We start from the raw sequence: 21,008 nt of genomic DNA, 5'->3' as shown, positions 1-21,008 counted from the left end.
TATAGTTGTACAAGAATATTAAATTATTCACTGTAGTAATAGTCATGGGTAGTGGAATCTCCACTTACTTGCAGTCTTGATCTTAAGCTAGACTTAAGATCAAAGTCCATCCTGGTAATTCTGCTAAATTTTCTAAGGGTTGCACAGAGTGAATTGGTTACATGGCATCCAATTAAATAAGTCAAAGTGTTTGTAATCATATTAAAAAACTGTAGGTTATGGCAGGCTGGAAGTCTGCATAAAGGGATGAGAGTAGAAATTAAAAACAAAGCAACACACCGTTTCTGCAGTAGCTAACAAATTGCTTTTTACATCTCAGTAAAACTCAATCATTGTCAGTTCTCTTCCTTCTGAAGGCTGGTGCTATTTATTCAGCACTTCAAAGGGATTGTACTTCATTTCAGTCTAAAGCTCTGATCTCCTCCCACCTAACTGGAGTAAAACTGTTTGAGATTTTCAAGAGTTATCAAGTGTTGTTTTGTTTTGTTTTTTTTTTTGTCCCTACTATAGAGATCTTTCTGAAACACTCATGACATGTGAAAAATAGAGACATGATCAGGCTAGCCAGGCAGGAACTCACGCGACTCATCTGAAAGGAGCTGTTCAAAGCCATTGCAGCACTGCCATTTTTTCACATCAACCAGTCCAGGTCAAAAGGGGTGCTTCAAAGGAATCACACTAAGTCATTTCAAGAAAGCACATCTGCAACCCAAAATACAGTTCTCCACTAGAACCTCTGTGTATAAAGTAGGTATGCGACAGTGGAAATTGTGACAAGTTAACGTTGTACACACACATTTTCAAAGCAGCACATGCAGAAAGGCCATAGGAGACCAGACTGCAAGGACCTCTTGTTTGGAGGTTCTGTTCTGCCTGTAGCACAGGAAGAACAAATGCTGTCAGTGGAGATGCAAGGACTACAAGTCAAGTTTGACGAGAGAGCCTGAATAATCAAGTGTTCACACGTCATAGATGACAATACATTTGCAGGTGCTGAGTGACATCTAACAGAAAGGAATTAAAAATAATGTTTATATCCAAACAGGGCACAGACATCCTGCTTGATTTTGGAGAAGACTTACTAGAAGTACTAAGTGCATCCATAACACAGATGACTACAGCAAAGAGGACTCTCTGCACCTTAGAATTCCCTCCAAGTTTTTCCATCATGGTCCATTGCAGTTAGTTTCTTTCAGCGTCTCAAAGGTCTGCCCTGGACTATGAGATCTTTTTCACCCACTTAAGAAAGCAGCTAGCCACTACTGATTGATTCATTTCCTCACTACTTAAAGCCATTCTAGTGTGTGATTATACAAGCCATAAATAAGCATGGGTTTTATGCAGCAAAAACCTAATTACAGCAGCACAGCTATGCTGTGACAGGAAGTGATGCAATTAACAACTACTAAGTATCTGACCAGTGATTGGTTTGGTTTTGCCTTCAAGTAACCTGAAATACTTTGCAGGTCCTGCAGTTAGTGTCCATCTCTTGCTGTTAGTTCTCTTCCTATAGAGGGGAAGATTGTTTCCAAACTTGAGGAGCAGTCAGTGTGCATGCATGCCAAACACCTGCAGTTAATCAAATGAAAAACTATTTTTTTGTCATCTCTACCCATTGCATCACTCGCAAATTCACTGCTCAAATCTTGCAAGGTAGTACAAATTGATTTTTAAAAAATTCTATTTTCAGTTATTTCTATAGGGTATTTTTCAACAGAAAAAGGAGGGTCTTTACAGAAACTCCTTATACCTGTGAAGATAAGGAATTTCTCTTTTAGTATGTGATTTCCTTTTGAGGTAAGGGAGACAGTCACAGTGGATGGAATTTACCAAGGGAAGAACGTGAGCAGCCCTTATATTACAGCCCCATGGAGACAGCAGTCTGACAGGAATAAAGAATACTTGTTTAATCTACAAAATTCCTCATCTCAGTTTACACACCACATGCTTGTGACTAAGAATTGGGGTGATGCAGTTGACAGAACAGTGTCAGCCATCTTCTTTTTCCAATACAGACAATATTTATAGGATGGACACAGCAGAACTTCACAACAGCTTTGAGACTGAGGCAGATTGAAGACAACTAAGGAGCCCTCATCCCCTCAGTCTACATATTATGCACTGTTGTATAATAGTTACATAATAATTACTTTCTGCAAAGTATCTCATACAGAAATCCAAAATAAGCAGACATTCCAGACACTAACACAAATTTTCAGTGGCAATTCACCCATAAAATTTGCCGGCAGCATTAAGGGCAATGAAAACACAGGGGAAATTGCAAAAAGCAGCAGCTGATCTGTAATACAGACAAAGCATTATTCTTTGTTAGTAAGAAAGATGAGAAAATTGCAAAGAAGTTGTTCAAGACTAAGAAACAAGTTTATCCAGCTGCTTTATCAACCAGGCAAAATGAAAAGAAGACTTCAAGTTTATAACATCTCCTTGTCTTTGACTTTTCCTGGAAACAACAACTAAGTGGCCAAAAGCAGAAGAAAAAAAAAATTCCCCAGTATGCACTATATTACCTATATTACTGAGATAGGAAGTACTTGTGAACAGACAATTTTAACCTTATGCTTACCAAATGAATACCAAGAGCTATGTTAATTAGTTTGCCAACTGTAGGCAAACTTCTTTTCCTTCTTGTTACTGTGTTAAAGGGAAAACCTAACACTGGACATGTCATTCAAAGATACACCTTGGTTTTTGAGAAGAGCATGTGGATGCTCCTATTTAGGAAGGGCTTTAAGACAGGTGTCAGATTGAAAAATTCCCTAAGATATTCCTATCATTCCTCTCAACTAAGATTAGTGCTCTATAGACTCCATCCATCAAGCAACCATGCCACAGATAAGAACTTCATGAGCTCCAGCTGTCACCAAGAAGTTACAGTACAGAGTACTGTTACCTGACATAAGAATTAATTCCCATGGTGGAGGCATTTTATAAATCTTAATCTCAAGTAAAAAGTACATTCGAATTTAAGAATAAGCCATTAACTCCACTAAATCTTTTTATACAAACACTGAGGTCAAGCAGTACCCATAAAGATAGCAAACCAACAAATAGCAACAAAAATTTACCAAGGGGAGAAGTCAGCAGCTCAAGGGCACCAAAATGCAAAGTTACAGTACATCTGCCTTCTGCAAGAGATTGTCTGTTTTGGTTTTCTCTGCTCCAATTTATTTTGGAAAGGTACAGTACAGCTGAGGAAGCTGTTTTAATAGGGAGAAGAAAGGCAGTTGCAGTATTTTATTTTATTAGGCTTAGGGACAAAATAGATATAATATGGCTAAGCTAGATCATATCCTCAATTCATTCTATAGTAAAACATTGTTGCATCCAATTGCATGAAAAGAAGTGTTGTCACCTCTTCCACAAAAAACAAACAAACAAACAAACAAAAAAAAAAAACAGCCTAAATATCTATCAGCATACCACATGCAAAACAACAGCCAAATCACTCTCTGCTTTGAGCCCCCAGTGTCTACTACACCAAGCCATGACTCCAACTAGCTGTTCCTAAAAATCACTTGGTGCAGACATTAAGAGCCTGAGCTCTCAGCTGGGAGCACTACAGTCTAACACTGTCTGCTCTATTTCAGTCCAGACTACATTTTCAGCCCCTATTAAAAATTTCCCACTGCAAAGATATTTGCTGGAATCTGAGCTTTCTGGTTTATCCCATAGCTCCTCCCCTACCCTCAACTTCTGTGAACCCAACACTGTGAAATGCAGCAAACATTTCTCCCACACCTGCATTTTCACAAGTATTTAGTACGTTAGCTCAGTACTCAGAAACTGCTCTGATCTGCAGCCCACACAAAAACCAGACCAGGCTCTGTTGCCAAAGGCCTGGCTACCCTGTTGCCCCCGTCAGTCTGCAAAGGTCAACAGCCATGCACAAAGACTAGGCCTTCAACTTTCTTTTACCTAGAAGAAGCATGACAAAAGTCTGGTCTACTCTATGAATAGGAATGTTCAAAGAAGCCAATAGAAACTGCTGAAGAAGATACACCATATACATTCTTACAGGTACTATGGGAGTTACCTTAATCCCATCCTTCAGAGAAAGCCTGTGTATTTGTGGTGAATGTGGATTTTTAACATGACTGGATTTAGCTATATGGCCCTACTAGAAGCTATGTTATCAAGACTACTTCACCTGACTGTGATATGGATGCAGATCAAGATGGACTGGACATCCTTCCAATTTTGCTCAGCCAGTTAGGATTCTTGTATTTGTCTATTCAGATGGAGACAGCTTCTATATTCTTTTTATCTTACTTGAAATAATTGAGAGCTTAAAAATTCAGTCTAAGCTAAGCATTTAATTTACACAACTAGATTGTTGCCACCTTGTCAACTCGGATCTTAGCATTTGGAACTAGGAAAGACAATGTTAGTTAGTTTGCCAGACAAATTAGTGTTAATAGCAGCAGTCACCCATACTAAATCCTACCCTTTTGGGAAGACAAGAGGATTGAGCTGGGACTTCTCAATGAACATCAAGTACTGACTTGCAGAACTGTGTCATATCTGTAGAAAGGAATATCCTGTCCAAAGGTAGTTCAGAAGAGCTGTAGAAAGGCAGATTTATAAACTTTGATAGAAATATCTTGATACACACTAATTGAAATACAGAAAGACAGGACCATGACAGTACTCAGAATCCTTTATAGGAACTTTTCTGACTACCACCCACACATCTCCCTACTGGATTCCAGTATATTACATATTTCTTTTGCCATTCCCAAGTTTATTCACAAAGTGATTAATATTTTATTTTCTTTTTATTTTATCCTGACAAACGCCCCTACAACCTGCCTGACAAGAAATAATACAGACGTAGAGCAGTGTTATACTTTCAAGGTTTGAAAAAATTATCCTCGCTTTGTGGATTTTTGAAGAATAAGCAGCAAATAGCACAAGTCATGAATTGCCTTCCCAGACACTGGCCACAGCATTGTCAGGCATGGGGTCTCAAGTTGATCCAAGGCAAATAGACACTGATGCGCTTTCATTTCCATGGTGAGAAAAAGTGACAATTTAATCTCACCCAAGATGGCTATTCATTTTTGAAGTGGTTTAAAAACATTCACAGTTTGCAATTAGCACTGCTCTGAACTGACAGACAAGATGGACCATTACTGCCATTTGGAAGAGGCAAGGGAAATGAAAGGAAAACTGAAGGGAAAAGTGAACCATAACACAAAACCACAGCAACAACTAAGGAAAAAGGTTGACTTTTCAGATCCAATTTGAAAACCTCATTCTGCCTTTGTCTAAAAGCCCACATATCTGCAAATTACATCATAAACCACACAGATGCACCAGCATCATTTCAGGAGTAGCACATCCATATGTACTCATATCTTATTTAACTAGATACCGACAGCATTATTATCTATCAGCCTCATTCTGGACACATGCTGTTGCAGACCCCAAGGACATCAGCATCTCTGTACTGTATTCTGCAATGCCTCCACTCAGGAATTACTACAAGCAGCATGTCACATGGTCTTACTCCTCCTTCACCACTTATTTTCTAGAGGAGAACGCAGGCAACATTTAAATTTTAGCAATTTCAAATGCTATGTCTGATCCTCTGCAAAGCTTTCACCATACCACATACGTATTCAGGAATTTTGCTTATACTACTTCTGACAGGAGATTTTTGCCTTACAGGTCAAAAAGCACAAAACAGAGGGCTCTCAACATCCTTTGCTACCCCCACCTTAAACAAAGTATCTTCCTTACTATTCATTTTCTTTTTCAATTAATTTTGAGTGATTTGTCTTCCCCATCCCACCTCCCTTAACAGAGAGCAGGGACAGAAGCTGGTTCCACACCTCCCCTTCCAACAAGATCCATACACATCCATTAAAATTAAGCAAAAATGATAACATTTATAAGGGACCCAACCATTTAAGGTACCTGGCACCTTGAATATCCAAACTCTTTAGTGTCTTAGCTCACACTGAAAATCTCAACAGTTTAAAGGGTATCACCCCCATTACAAGAGCTTAATTATAAACAAACAAAAAAGCAACAACAACAACAACAAAAAAATCAACACATAAGCCAAAACCAACAAACCAAAAGAACAACAATAAAACAAGTGAACACCACACATTTCCTTTTTTCTGCCCTTTGCTCTCTACCTCCTACAGTCTCCAAGAAACTCTTAAAAACTTATTCTCAGGTACACAGCATATTGTTGTATTGAGGTACAGCTGAAAATGTGAACTGGACAAATACTAATGAGCTAGAGCTACTTCTCCTTTCATCATTTTCTATGGTGCCCACAAGTTATACCCTACAGCCATTATATACCCACCATCTCTTCCTGCAATAAGTCAAAACAAAATTCTGTTACAGAACAAAAGATTTTGATACAGAATTCCTTTAGAAACACCATACTGCAGCTACCACCACAATGTACTTATTACTCCTGGAGAAATCTGCCACTATTGTCCTTTTGCTCTTGGGATTTCCATAGTTCTCCGACTGACAGACACTGGACTTCAGAAACAATAGCATCACCCAATGCAATAGCAAGTGCAGGTTCAGAAAAGTAGGAAAACAGAACATGGTTTCATACTACCCACCATATTACATTGCTCCTCAGCTTCCCTAGCTCATCACTCACCCTTCCCAGTAACAACACCTCTCTTACCTGTTCCTCAGCTCAGCTATAGGCAAGAAAACCAAAGAAGTTCAATCTTATGCCCGTAGTTTCCTAGTATGATGCACAATCCAGTCACTCCCTTTGTAGATCCAGGCATCTCATTTCTTCAAAAGCTTTTAATCAGCAAAGTCTCTCCTTTAGCCCCCTGAAAGTATGAGGGGCAGTAAGATGCTGGTAATAAACAGCCGATCTCTTATAAACACCCCTAGGGTGATTCTTTAATCTATATCTTCATCAGTTACGTACACTGAAAAAATTCTTAAAGCAGGCTTTTGCCTTACCCTGCAAAAGACTCAGTCAGTCCTTTTAGCTGCCTGAATCCAGCTGGCAGAAGCTGTGAAGGTAATTTGGACAGCTAATAGCTTCATGCACACCACCTGGGCTGGGGCAACTGCTCACAGGTGTATGTTCACAGTCCACACCAACATGTGCTTCTTTCATTGAGGTATATTTTACGTTTTCTACAGCATATATGTTAATTACCTCGCCCCACAGATGAATTGCTAACTCTATCAAGTCCATCTTTCCCACACTGTAGGAAATTTAATGTTACTTTCTTCCAGCTCTTCATAGCATGCACTCCAAATCCATGTGGGCTTACAAAAAATCAGAGTGTAGGCATGACAGGCTGTAGTCACTTTCTACTTGCCCTTTGCCAGTTCACATGGTGCTTTTTTCTTCTTCCAAGACATAAACCACTCAAAACATTACCCTGCTTTCTCAGTATACCTGCCCCCAAACCCTCCAGTTGGCACCTCTATAAGTACTTCCATCCTCCTAGCATGAACATTGCCAGCCTCAGGGCCTGGTTTCGCTTCATTAGTTTCTCACCAGTTGTTCCAGTTCTCAACAGGAATTGCAATTCCTCCTAAATTCCCTGCACAACAGGAGATGTATGTGCTGTGCCATTCCCTTCTCACATAGAAATTCTCTCTTCTTCCCTTCTTTGTACCTATTGCTGAGGATTCTACCTTGCACTCCAACCTAATCTGTTAGACCTGAGTGCTACATTATGTGGAGAATCTTGTTTACATAATGATTAGTGAGACTACAATGATTAGTTGAGCAGACCTCTCTTTTCTCTGCTATAAGTGAACAGGGCCCAGAGGTGCTATGTGCACCCATCCTTGATGACTTTCTTAAAGAAATTAATTGCTGTTATTTAAAGTAAGGAGTACAATATTTCTTAGTCTCCAAAAGGAAGTTACTATTCACAGTACATGGGGAAACATCTACCTGAGTCATCTCTGACTTCATAAGTCACAGATCATAATGTGTCCACAATACTAATTACAGCCATTAGCTGTAGAATTAAATTTACGTAAATAAAAGCAATTATAATCATTATTGTTACTGTGGTGAAATTTTATTGCTAACTGTGCCCTCCCTAATCATGATCACCCCAACTTTAACTTCTGGTATTGGCTAGTCTTTAAATTTCCTTCTCAGAGAGATAAAAAATTGGAAAGTCCATTTAGTGTAGTCTGAAGCATCACTCCTCACACCCAGCATATCATCACCTATCAGGAACTCGAAAGAACTATCCTATCCTGACCTGTTAGTACAGAGTTACTAATCTCGTTTGATTTGTTGTTGAAGACACAAATAGAGCAGATATAGATGGGGGAAAAGAAGGATTGTAGTTCATGCAGTTTTCTTTCTATCATGTATTAAGTTTCTGACCAACATCAGGGTTTTCAAGTTTCTAATTAACTCAAATAGGTGTGCAGTTTCAAGACCCAAAAGGACAATGTTTCTGAAACAGAGCATATCCTCTGAACTCTCCAGGCTAGGAACTTGGCAAGTATTTCACATACACACAGGACAAGTAATTCCCAGTCAAATGTGTTTAGAGCTACGTGTATTGCTCTATGGAACCTATGTTTTTGGCTAAGCCCCAAGACAAGTATGTCCTGGTGAGGAAGTTACAGTTCCAGGTACCCTAGTCACTTAAAGCTAGCAATTACAGATCCACGTTTGCTGGCAAGCTACTTTCCTTCCAGTAGAAATTAGAGTGAACACAAAAGATAAGAGGGTGAAGGATGGTTGTTATTTCCTAGGTCTAATCCCAGTATGAGTCAAGGTGCATCCAGACACTCACTGTTTTCAGCTAAGAAATGCTTGTAACTGGCACTGTTGAGATCTGCCTCATTGACACCTCTCTGTTGTCTTTTATTCTATGAGCATTCTCCTCAGTATGGCTATGTATGCTAGTAAGTAGGTCATTAACTTGTATGTTTCTCTGCTGAGTCTCACATTTGATGCATGACAACCTAAGACAGAATGCTGCAATCCAGGAAGCAATTAAAAAGACTTATGACTGAAGCCTTATAAGGTGTTGTAGTTTGTGCAGTGCTGGGGTGCCAAAAGTTATCACTTTTCAGATATGATACAAAATGTAGGTGTACATTTGATGTACATTTGATGTAGGTGTATAAGTGATGGCTTGCTGTGACCATCACTGGCATTTCGAAAGTTGGGAGGTTTACACTCAGTGAACAAGCAAAACCTTCCTCGTGTCATCCTTTTCCACCATTCTATAGAACTATTTCACATTATCTTGCAGGTACACATTCTACTCTGAGAGAAAATAAAAAGATGAATGTGCTAAGTTGAATTAAAGAGTGAAGATGTTGGTCTACAGGCAGCTGTTATCTCACAGATGTGTTAGATAACTGTTATGACAGAACAAGTGTTTAGTGCACTAACTCCAGTACTACAGACATTTAAGACTGCATAATCTATGCCTGATACTTACTGTGAAAATATATAATGGTATCATTTCATGAAGATAGCACTTTGTCACAAAGAGATACCATCTGTTCATGACTTTTATTAGGGTTGACTACCTTTCCATTATGCTTATCCTTTTTCCTGCATATACTATTAAAGAATATATACTGCTCTGCTTACCTGAGTTAGTACAGATCTCTCCACACCACTCTTCATTTTGTGGCACCTTTTGAACAAGTCAAACAAGTAATGCACACTTTGCAAGACTGACAGTGCCACAATGATTTCTAAATCCACTAATCAATGTTGTGGTAGACATCTGCAAAGACATGTACTTTCAAGCACAGAGTATGGTATATTAATATTCTGAAATCAGACTATGTCCCTTGCATATCTAAAGTTCCCCTGAAGTACAGAAGCAGTTTAAGTACTTCAAGGCAAGTTGAACATTCAACAAGGCACTGTATTGTTACCAATGGCAGTAACTCCTTTCATCTGCCAAGACAAGGGACCATAGATTTAGCTAAGATTGGAAGAGCAATTAAAATGCAAAAAGGGAGAAGTAACTTGTGTGGACTGATCTTTTTCAAAAGCAAAAAAGGGACAGGTAACATAATGCATTTCACCTAATCACTTACCAATTTAGCAGAACTTGTAGCTTTGATTTCACTAATATACCAGTGAGCTGAGAAACTGCAAAATCTCTAGTGAGTGGAGGAGAATTTCTTTGTTGGCAGAGAGAACCATGTTCTTTTAAATACAAGATCATTAATCAAGATAAAATCATTTTTTGCACTTAAGGTTGTGTTTGCAACAGGAAATTTCAAGCAAATCACACCATAACGTACTCCTAATTAACACTTAACTATTGCAAATCACTACCAACATTTTCACAACCAAAAGGGGATCTGCATTATCTTACTAATAACTTATTAAAATGGTCAAGATCTTCCTGTAGACTGTAAGAGAACCTAGAAAGTTCAACAAAAAGAGACAGTACAAATTCTGTGATGACCTTTCTGGATGTAGTTACTTTGAGCGTATGAAAACCCGAGAAACAATTGCAACATCTCAGCATCACACACAAGTGTGTGTTATCACATCTACAAAAGGGACATTCTTGAATGGTTCACGTTACAATTCTCAGCTTAGTGAAATCCATTGCCAGGACAAAAATATACAAACCATAGATACAGCAGTTAATTTTTTGACTTACAGAAACAACCTGGAAATGACTGAATGTTCTCTAGATCGTATTTTGTCGTTGTATTTACTGGGAGACAAAAAACGCTAGGTTTCACTGATGAATTGGAAGAGTGGATTTTAGTGCAGCTTCTCAATCTTTTAGGTCAAAGACATCAAAACTATTTGGTATTTTCTTACTAAATACATATTGGCTCATCTCAGCTCATTTCACATTTCTTTTAATCAGACTGGTTTTCTCATACTTCAGCAGAAGGGAGATGCCATTATGCACTTTTTCTTCTCAAGAACCAGTTTATTCTGAAAAGATTGCTGCTCTTTCTCCAAATTTCTAGGGCTAGCTGGATAAAACCAACATTCTTGTCCACAATTGTCTATACCACTACTGTTCAAAATAATTAAATATCTGGAATAGTAATGAAATGATTTTACTGAAAAAGATTACTAGCTATTATTTTCTTTATATTAATTCAGCCTTGCCAAGACCAACTCCACAAAACAGAACATTGCTAATTTCAGCAGTTTTGTAGGTCCAACTATAAATTCTCAGCAAATAGAATCATGATGGACTCCTCAGCACTTGCTTAGATGATAAAACAGTAATTTGGAATAGGATAAATGTAGTTACCATCAGGAGATAGCGGCTGTCAATAGTGAGGTAAATCCAAGACAAAACAGGCTGTATTGAGATGATCAGATTTTGGAGTTTCTAAGAAGCATTATGGTTTTTATGTCAGGCAAGAGTCATTCATAGATGGCTTTTTTGTTTGTTTGTTTGTTTTTGTTTTTTTTTCCCCCACCAACACAAGGCATGGATTTTGCTGATGGAGAATAGCAGCCATTTCTCCTCTAAACTGAACCAAACTGATACATGTATCACTGCCAGCATCATTAACAACAACTGTATACTCCATAAACCTACAGAAGGCAATGGATGGACAGACTGTAACCAATACATATTTTTAAACAGGTAAATAAAGAAGCAAGGAAAATTACCGATGATACTGGCTTTTGGGGCACCCTTAAGCTTTCCAGCTTCTTCAGGATAGCTATTCATGATTTTGACTTACTTTCCCCAGCTGTAACATATGTTACAATGACAACTTTTTCCTGTAATACAAACCAAGATAGGGCAAAACCTCTAGGAATTGAAAATGAGCAACTATCTATACAGGAGGTCAAAATAAGGAAAACAGTATTCTAGCATTGGACTAGAATTAAATGATTTTTCTTACAAACCAATTATAATTTGCACTTTCCCTGAATGTTCTGTATAGATGATTATTTCTTGGAACATCTTTACAAAGAACATTGTTCCTGCTGTGGTTTTAGGTACATTCTCTTCCAAAGTTTACTGAACCACCAGTATCCTTAATTTCTAGAGGAAGAGCAAACAGGAGAATTGGAATACTGAGCAGTATGGAGCCTGGTATGCCATTATTACAGATCTTGCTACTTCCCTGTATTCAATACTATTTTTTTCATCAGAAGAAAAAAAAAACAGAAAAAGAAGAAGACTGAAAAAGTTACAATAGCACTGAGTGCTGTACTCAGGTCCCTCTACAGGTATTGTAACTTGCCTGTACTCTACTTTTTTTTTTTTTTAACTCAATGTTCTATCTCAAAAAATGTAACAATCCTTACTTGCAGTTGTTTGTTCTTAAGAGTCAGGAACTCTTATCTTTCTAAAAGAAGTCACTTTGGGCCCTGTGACTCTTTCACAACGCTATCACTGAGATCAACAGTTAACAGCTACATTATAGAGAATCACATTACCTCCTCAATTCACACGCTATCCATAAATTCAAGCCATATCTTGCCTGTACTTCATGTCCTATGTCACTCAATATGTCCTATTTTTACCCCAAATATTAAATGCTGTTGCACTTCTCTATACTATCTTCAAAACTATCAAGAAAAAGACAATATATTAGATATGAAAGAAATATACTGGATATTAAAACGTAAAAAGACATTGTAACCTTGTCCTTGACAGATGTATTGCACCAATCACTAGAAGATATGGCTGTCTACTTTTCTTTTTACTGACTTATCATACCACTACATTTTAAGTTGAACTGCCAGATAGGAAAAGGAGAGTTTCTTCTAAAATCTTAGAGAAATAACTTGTGCATCAAGTATTGTAAGAGCTGATAAGTAAGCTATAGAGTTCCTGGAAACATTCTGATATTGAATAGAATAAAAGTAAAAGCCCAAAATAAAAGTTACATGCCTATACATATGTGAAATAGTTTGCTGGTATCTGCTGATGCGGATAGATCAATCATTAGAAGAGTCAGTGCCCTTTACTCTTGCGTAGTTCTGAACAATTCTGACCTCTTTGAAAATGAATCACAGCATCTTGCACCTATCAGTCTGAAATCTCAAACACCTGAAGTGCAACATTCTTAGGGGATTAGTCAGTACAGCTGAGTAATTCCCACAGCTGTAGAGGGGAGAGTGGAAGCATCTCTCTTGTTTCAAGTTATTGTTCTTAAGATAAAGGCTTTATCTAAGCAACTTTCACTTGACTTCTTGTGGGTTTTTGTGGTTTTCTTTTTCTTTAAGGGATCTGAAAGACTTCTCAAAAGATTTCTTCCTTAGCATTAGTGTCCAGAGTTAAAGGAAAAATATTCTCAATTCATATATTCTAAATTTAGCAGTGGGTTACACTTTCATGAGAGTTAAACTTGGCTCAACACTCCGTCAGTGTAAGTGGTTTAATTTGAATTACACGGAATAGGAAAAAGTCAGCTACATCTTCTGTCCCAAGATGTAGCATTCTTCAAATTCAAATACAGAAAACTCTAAAATAAAATGCAAACCAGCAAGCAAATATGTAAACCTGTTCACCTAGCTACAGGTAAATCAGTGGTTTATTCAAGAAGAGATTTTAAAAGGACATTCCCAAAAGAAAATACAGAAATTATCACACAATTATCACACGCATCAATTAGGAAAGATGTTTATGTTGCTATCATTAATATAATTGAATGTTTTTATGTATATTCAAGTCATCTGTAAACTATACAGATCTGATTTTACAGATCTTGTAACTAAGGTAACACAAAGCTTCAGGCAAACTGCAAAATTTTCAGAGTAGTTCCAGACCACTCTTAGATTAGAGCTGATATTTAATTTAGCTTAAAATTTGATACCATATTTTCAGTTTAAAAAATGCTCTAAATCTTTATTCACTAAAGATCTCATTGAAGTGTCAAAAGCAATAACACTGAACTTTAAGTACCGATTTCATTTTTCAATTCATTTTTCCTTAAACCAGACAGTTATCACATATCACATTTTTGACAGGTTGCCCCACATACAAATTCACTTTTCTGTATGTTCCTTCTTCAAGCAACCAGAATCTCTCCAAGGTTTATCTTTCATTCACATTATTGTTCTTTATATACTTTTTGCTTCAAAAACCACTGTTATTCTCTCTTTAGATTCTGCTATAGGTATGTTTTTCCCCCACCTACTTTAATGCAATTTAATGAAGTTAGTCTTGGGTCATAAACCACACCATGTAAAAGAGAAAACTTTATGTCAGTGAGATATGTAGTGCTAACACAGATTATTTTCTCAAGTGTGCGTTAGTCAGATAATTTGACTTATGGTGACAACAAATACCAAAGCATATGAGAGCCCTCTGAAGTTACGTAATATATGGAATTTGCACCATGGTTGAAAAGGACAAAGAGATGACAAAAGATGAGCAGTGTTACTGATAATATTAATGTGAAAAAGAATATGAAATACCTTTCTCAACTGATTTTCAAACTTTTAGGGAGTAACTTACTGCAGTCTTATCTGCAACAAAACAGCCATTTTTGCTCATGTTTCTTCCTCATTTTGTGTATCAGCAAAACCTAGCAAATTGCTGGCAGGCCTAGAATTGGAATAGATTCATTTTTTATGTACTGGATAAACATAATGCCAAGGTTCATACAGACAGATCTCAGAGAAATCAAAAAGCTTTCTTACCTATGAAATATTCCACAAGCAGAAAAGGCAATTTCATTTGTGACTAAAGCACTAGACTGAATATTAGGGTTTAATCATCTCAGTTCTTCTCTGTGCTCTAAACGTCGGTTATTTCAATGATATATTTGTCTCAATTCTTTCTCCTTAGTGAGATGATAAAAATCAAATCTCCTTTGCAAACTTTTGGATGTAAGGGTGAAAAGTACCATGCCACTATATTATTTTAATAATCAGATGAAATAGGAATAGTCAATTTTTAAATGTCAATGAACATTCAAAGTTAAAATAAAACATTCTTGAGACACACAAGAATGGCATTTGCAAGAAACTTATATGCAAGGAATCAACAAGCATTAGAGGAGAGTATGCAGCAGGTTGACTCTTCTTCAAAGAAACTTAGAGAGCATAAAGTGACTCATAAACATGTGTTCAATACAGCAAAAATCACAAACTACTGCAATTACACTTTAAACTTGATAGTAAATTTTAAACTAAGTATCATTTACTATTCCTGCATAGTTTGCCTGTATAAAATAGTTGGGTTTTGTTGGTGGTGGGTTCTGTTCATTTATTTTTAATCAACCAAGGACCTAGAAAAGTCATTTTTCTAATATAAATACAGATAAGATTCAAATAAAACATTAAATCACTTCACAGAAAATGTATTTTATAGTGAATGAAAAATAAAGGATTTGTCCCTTCCTACTGGAAGCAAAGAAGCCAAGAAGCTGTATTTTCCTCAAAGCTGTAAAACTTGCCTAAAAATCAATGTAAAGGAAGGTAATTAAGTACATGATAGTAATACTTCCTTCAAAACTTAGCCATGACTGAAATGGCAGATATTTGTACGAATTTCTTTGCACACATTTTACAACATCAGTGTAGCTAAACTGTTTATTTCAGAAGAACTCATACATACAAACATGATTTTAGAAAGTTCACATGCAACAAACTGTAATAAATGTTTGTATATTTTAGTAACACAACCTTCACAAAACTGCACACAAGAAAACTATTCAAATTACAAAAGAACACCCTGGAATGTTGATTTTAACAAGTTTTTTTTCTAAGTTCTACTTTGTACAACTAACAATATGTCCTTGCAACATTTTAACTGAAAATACAATTTTTTTTAAAAGGAATATCTATGCAAATTAAATATAAAACAAGGCTATTTTCACAAAATACAAAATGCTTGACTTACTTTTTTTAAATACTCAATGTTTCTAAAATGTTGTGGAGTTGATAAATTGTCATAAATTTAACACACACTCCCTCCAATTAAAAAAAAAAAAAAAAAGTGGTTCTGAAAATAAATCAACAATTCCCTAGTGCACACATAAAGAGAAAAGATCAAAAGCAGTAACCGGTATCTTTCCTTCCAGTGTTAATTAGTAATTACAAATCTTAGCTTCATTAGTATCTACTTTGAAATAGTTTTTTCTTGTTTGTTTTAGTTTTGTTTTGGCGGTGGAAGGGGATCTTACATAGACAAATCCTGCAGCAGAACTCATGAAATTAAGCAGTTTTGAAACTGCTTGTTTTCATCACAGTTGCAAAAAGATGGGAATGCATTATTTTCTTCCTTGAAGAGCTCAGCTTTCATTTGGTCTCAGTTGCATACACTGCATAATTCTACTGGCCAAGTAACCTCCTTTTTCTCTGTAACAACTCAAGTATGTCTGATAATTTTAGGTAGAAACACAAGTACTAGAATCAGTTCCTTAGCAGAGTACAGAAGTTGAGAGCTCCTACTATTTGGATCAATGGCAAGTCCTATGAAAGGATTTCCTGCATTTGGAAAGGGGGGAATGGAATCTGTCAATGTTTCAAAACCAAGAAGAGTAAACAAATGTCCCTATATGGATTTCAAATGTCTTCCATTCATAATTTACTTGACGTCTTCAACACCGATTCCATTTTCACTTGCATTATCACAGCTGAATATTTCCTTCATACAAGGTAATCAACAGTATAGCAGCAAACCCCGTTAGTAAACCAGCATTCTGAATAAGGAAGAATGTGAGATCCATCTTTCTTCCTGTCACTTTCTCTCTCAGCATATCATTCATCTCTGGGAACTGAAAAAGCGGATAATTTTAGGTAAGTATTGCCATCTTGTGGTAGCATGTGTAACTCAAGGCCATTTCAGAACTGGAACACATTGCTGTTTTGGATTGAGCACTAGAACAAATAGAGGGTGAAGGCAGTCAGAGAATAAGCCACTCTAGTTACGCTAAAAACTGTTTCATCAAGGATGGAAAACTGAAATGGAGTTTTGGTTTTCTTCTGCTGTGGTCCTGTCTGGTTGGCTCTCATGCAAATTTCCTATTTTTTATTTGGGTCCAATTATTGTTCCATGTATTGCTAGGAGCAGCTGCCCTTGTACTGTTAAGTGTTGTGTTTCTTCCTTCACAAAAATGGACAGAAATCTTGGTTCAGGAAATAAAGATTAGGATCCTTCTACTTTATCTATAAGCAAATAAGTGAAGCTGAAAACATGGACAGCCTCTCAGAAATGAGAAACCTGTTACAAGTAGAAGGTCTGATGGGCTAAGAAGACAGTGATAAAGCAAAGAAGAAAGAAGAAGAATGATGCGAAACTGGTGGTAACATATAAAATGTTACCTTACAGTGTAATGAAGGAATTATTTTTTTCATAACATGCATCACAATGGTATAATGATAGCAAAGGGTGGCTGCTAACAGAATAAAACATATTTCCTGAGAGCAAATGGAGGTGATGGCAGATGAGCACTGGTGATAAAGGTTTGCAACAATAGCAGGGGGGCAATTCAGGTTACCTGTTTGTTGCAAATAAGGTCAATTGTGTTTTTGACTACTCAATGCTTGTCAAAGTTCAAAATCTCTTCCTGCTGTGCTGATAGTACAGCTGGAATGCAAAACGACTCTGAAGTTTAGTTTCAGAAGCCTTCTGTTGGGATGACTCAGATGTCTTATCTTTCCTTCATCTCATAAGGCAAAAAGAACTATTGAAGGCACAGTGCAATTCTTGAAGAACAGATTAAGGTAAGGGAGAAGTGGCTAAACCTTCCCAGAAATCAATCAAGAGCTCTGTGTTGCGTTCCTCTTGCACAAGAGGCAAGAAACCAGATTAGCTTCATGCCATTTGTACTCACACACCTCAGTGAACACATTGTCACACACCCTCAGCTTCATCATGTGATGATTTTACTAACGTGGAAGCTAGACTGTGCCTCTGTTCAAGATGGAAAAGAACAGGAAAAAGAAAAGAAAGTAGATAAGACATTTTTGTTAATCCTACCTGCTTCTACAAGCAGAACAGAAGTGTGTGAAAATCGTAACAGAAAGTGGAAAGCCAGATCCCGTGCAAAAAAATTCAGACTTGTCAGAGGGAAGAAAAGTCAGATAGGTGATACAATCCATAAACCTAGAAAATGAAAGAGAAGCAGGAAAGAAGATGTTGGAGGAGAAGGTAAAGAAAGAAAGCATGCAGAGCAATACATATAAAGAAAAGAATGTTACCTACTTCAACAGATTTAATAATAATAATTTTAAATTGAGCCACACTATATTTATGCCATGAGTTCTGAATATCATACTTGAGTACACTACGATTCATGATAGCTGAGTGAAGCTAAATAAAAAGCATTAGTAGTTAAGGTACTGCAAATTTAATAAAGGAACTATTTATATTGTTTATTTAACTCCAAGAAATACTTATAAAACCCTCTGTTATTAACTCAACTCTAAACAAAATATTTAGTTTAATTTTGTTAACCTATTTTTTTTCCTTTTTTTTTTAGAAGATGCCTTCCAAAGAGGCAAGTGATTAATTTAATAATCAAAACTCTTTAAAATGCTGAAAATATATATATATATATATATATATATATACATATATATATATATATTTTTTCATTCTTTTACAAAAACTACCCAAGTTCATGAAAAGCTTTCCCTTATTTAAAATTCCTTTTCAGTAACAGTTTGGCCAGCCCTAGTTGTGAAATCAAAGACTTTCGCATTTAATGAATAAGCATAATTATTTGTGCACCTCCACTTAAGGTCATAATTGATTATTTAACATCTAATAACAAGAAGTCGATGATTCTGGCATGAAAGAGACAGAATACTAATTTCCTTCAGAGAGATTGCTTTTGAAGTCTTTGTTTTCTTGAAGAAAATTAAATAACTGAAAAAATGAAATTCTTTCTTACCATATCTGCCAGAGAGATGTACAGGAACATTCCACCAGCTACAGCAAAAATGATGGTAGGAGCGAAGTTGTTGCCTACTAATATCCCAAGAGCCATCCCAATGTAACAGGAACACGCAGACAGAAAGTTGAAAAACAGAGCCTGTCGAATGCTCATTCCGGCATTAAGCAAGATGACAAAATCCCCTGCAAGAGAAAAAAGAAATGAAAAAAGAGAAAACCATCTTCAGCAAAAAAAAACTGTTTTCTGATTTAAAAGGAATTAAGAAAAAAACATTTGTATACAACTTATAATCCACTGCTGTTTTTCTTTCATTCAATTTTCTTCAATACTAAGATAACCAAAACAGTCTAAAGCAATTAGGTGATGCAGAACTTAGCTAAGATTCTGAGAATATGGGACTAGCCATAAAGAAAAAAGAAGAAAAAAAAACCCATGCACAGGATGGCATGTGTGAATAATATTCCTCTCTGTAGCAGGTGGCTTGGAACTAGATGACCTTTGGGGTCCCTTCCAACTCCAACCTTTCTGTGATTCATCGTTCTAATATTCATTCCCAGCTTCCATCCAGCTGCATTCAAGAACTTCCTGCAATAGATATGTATTTTGGTACTTGGGAAGATACTTTGATAAGCATGTTTTCCATTAAATTGTCTAAATTTCTGTTCAATCTATGCCAAGTTTTGGCAAGCGTAACTTTCCCACGCTGGTGGTTACCACAGAAATCAATACATTTCTTACCCAGTTCATGAGGAAACTCTTCACACAAGATGGCTATGGAGGTACTAAGTCCTTGAAACAGAGACAAAGTGAAAGAAGCACCGATTGCCAAACCATCTAAGAAATTATGTACAGCATCACTCAGTGTTACCATCCAAGCAATGGTTCCAATCTTTGACAGCGGGCGCCCACCAAGACATTTACACAAACTGCCCTGGATTGCTTCTTCCTGGAAAATCAGCACAATAAACTAATTACATGAAACAGTGAATAAAGAAGCCAATGAGACACACTTCTGGCTTTAAATGAATGCTGAGCATAAAATAAAGCACTAGTATATAAGGATACCAGAATACTTGGTCTAAGAAGAAGGCAGCATAGGTAACAGCAGCAAACATTTTCTGTTTCAACAGTTTAGTGAAAGGCCTGATCACCCAACTCTACAGCTTTATCTGAATACCCTCGTCTGAGACAGAAAAAAATCCAGATCACAGTGTCTGAATGCGTCTCTGGAAACTGTGCTCAAAATAAGAGATTGCCAAGGATTGATAAAGATCTTCACAGCTTCCTCAGCCACCTCTATTAAGTGCATACAACAGGAAGGATCTGACCACTGCAATTGGGAGTATCTGTATTTCCTACCTAAAACAGACCTGGACCAACTACATGCTGCTGCCAGCATATCATGTTCTTAGAGACAGATGCATCCATCACCAGTCAGTATCAGCCAGCTAGCTAAGCAGGAACCTTGACACGTATCCAGATAGCCTGCTAATTTTATTTCTAATTTTGATTGATGATAGTCAAGTCCAGCTATCAAAATCAGTTTTTACAAGTTTCATGTTTAATAAGAACATCAGTGCCTACTTCTGATTGTGCAAGTTGAAGTCTCATAACATGAAAACAACTGGCTGACATAAAACTGCAATGCATATACACCCCAGGGCTCTCAATCATTCCTCCCAGAAGTGGAAGCAATTTATATATCTGACATCATGAAGTAATGAAACACTTGATGAAGATAAAGGAAATGCCATTTCAGTTGGGAGCACAAATAAATAATCTTTGCTAAAAAAAATTCTAATTATCCATTTCAATAAACTTCTGTACATACATATATTGCAGTTACATTATATTTTCAAACATAGTATTCAGGGGAAAAAAAAGGACTTGCAAATATGGAAATTGTTTTATCTTTGTCAAATCAAATAATAATGCTACCACACAACTGAAGTTTGAACTTAATGGAAATATAATAATTAATGAATGCTTTCAATATCTTTAATGACAGAGCAATGAGGTCTGTCTCATACTTTGCCCACTCTGTTCTTATGCATCCTTCTATGTAGCAGCTGCCTTGGGACAGGATGAAAGTTCAGATCAGGATTTCCAAGTTACATGTGTATTGCACTACTTGGAATTTGTAGCTAATAAAGCCTCGGTTAAGAAATGGAACAAATGCCATAAAG

The 21,008-nt window shown here is 36.7% G+C and overlaps 1 protein-coding gene across 7 annotated transcripts in view; it reads right to left on the bottom strand.

The window, feature by feature from the left end:
* The window catches only part of SLC39A8 (solute carrier family 39 member 8), a 114,957-nt gene that overhangs the window by 48,648 nt on the left and 45,301 nt on the right, over positions 1-21,008 (bottom strand). For 4 of the 7 annotated variants that reach the window (XM_042811429.1, XM_042811427.1, XM_042811428.1 and 1 more), the window contains 3 exons: positions 19,561-19,768; positions 18,820-19,004; positions 15,498-16,698 (listed from right to left, as the gene is read on the bottom strand). In XM_042811429.1, the coding sequence (XP_042667363.1) occupies positions 16,552-16,698; positions 18,820-19,004; positions 19,561-19,768 (540 nt within the window). In that variant the 3' untranslated portion in view covers positions 15,498-16,551. Of the gene's footprint in view, positions 1-15,497; positions 16,699-17,903; positions 18,030-18,819; positions 19,005-19,560; positions 19,769-21,008 lie in introns of those variants that run through there. The other 3 variants (XR_006167541.1, XR_006167542.1, XR_006167543.1) reach the window with 2 other exon arrangements.

The sequence above is a fragment of the Centrocercus urophasianus genome, unplaced genomic scaffold, assembly GCF_019232065.1.
Source record: "Centrocercus urophasianus isolate 14NV4802_14NV808 unplaced genomic scaffold, USGS_Curo_1.0 seq_13, whole genome shotgun sequence".
Taxonomy (NCBI): domain Eukaryota; kingdom Metazoa; phylum Chordata; class Aves; order Galliformes; family Phasianidae; genus Centrocercus; species Centrocercus urophasianus.
The sequence above is the reverse complement of the archived record's forward strand: the minus strand, read 5'-3'. Positions and strand labels throughout refer to the sequence as shown.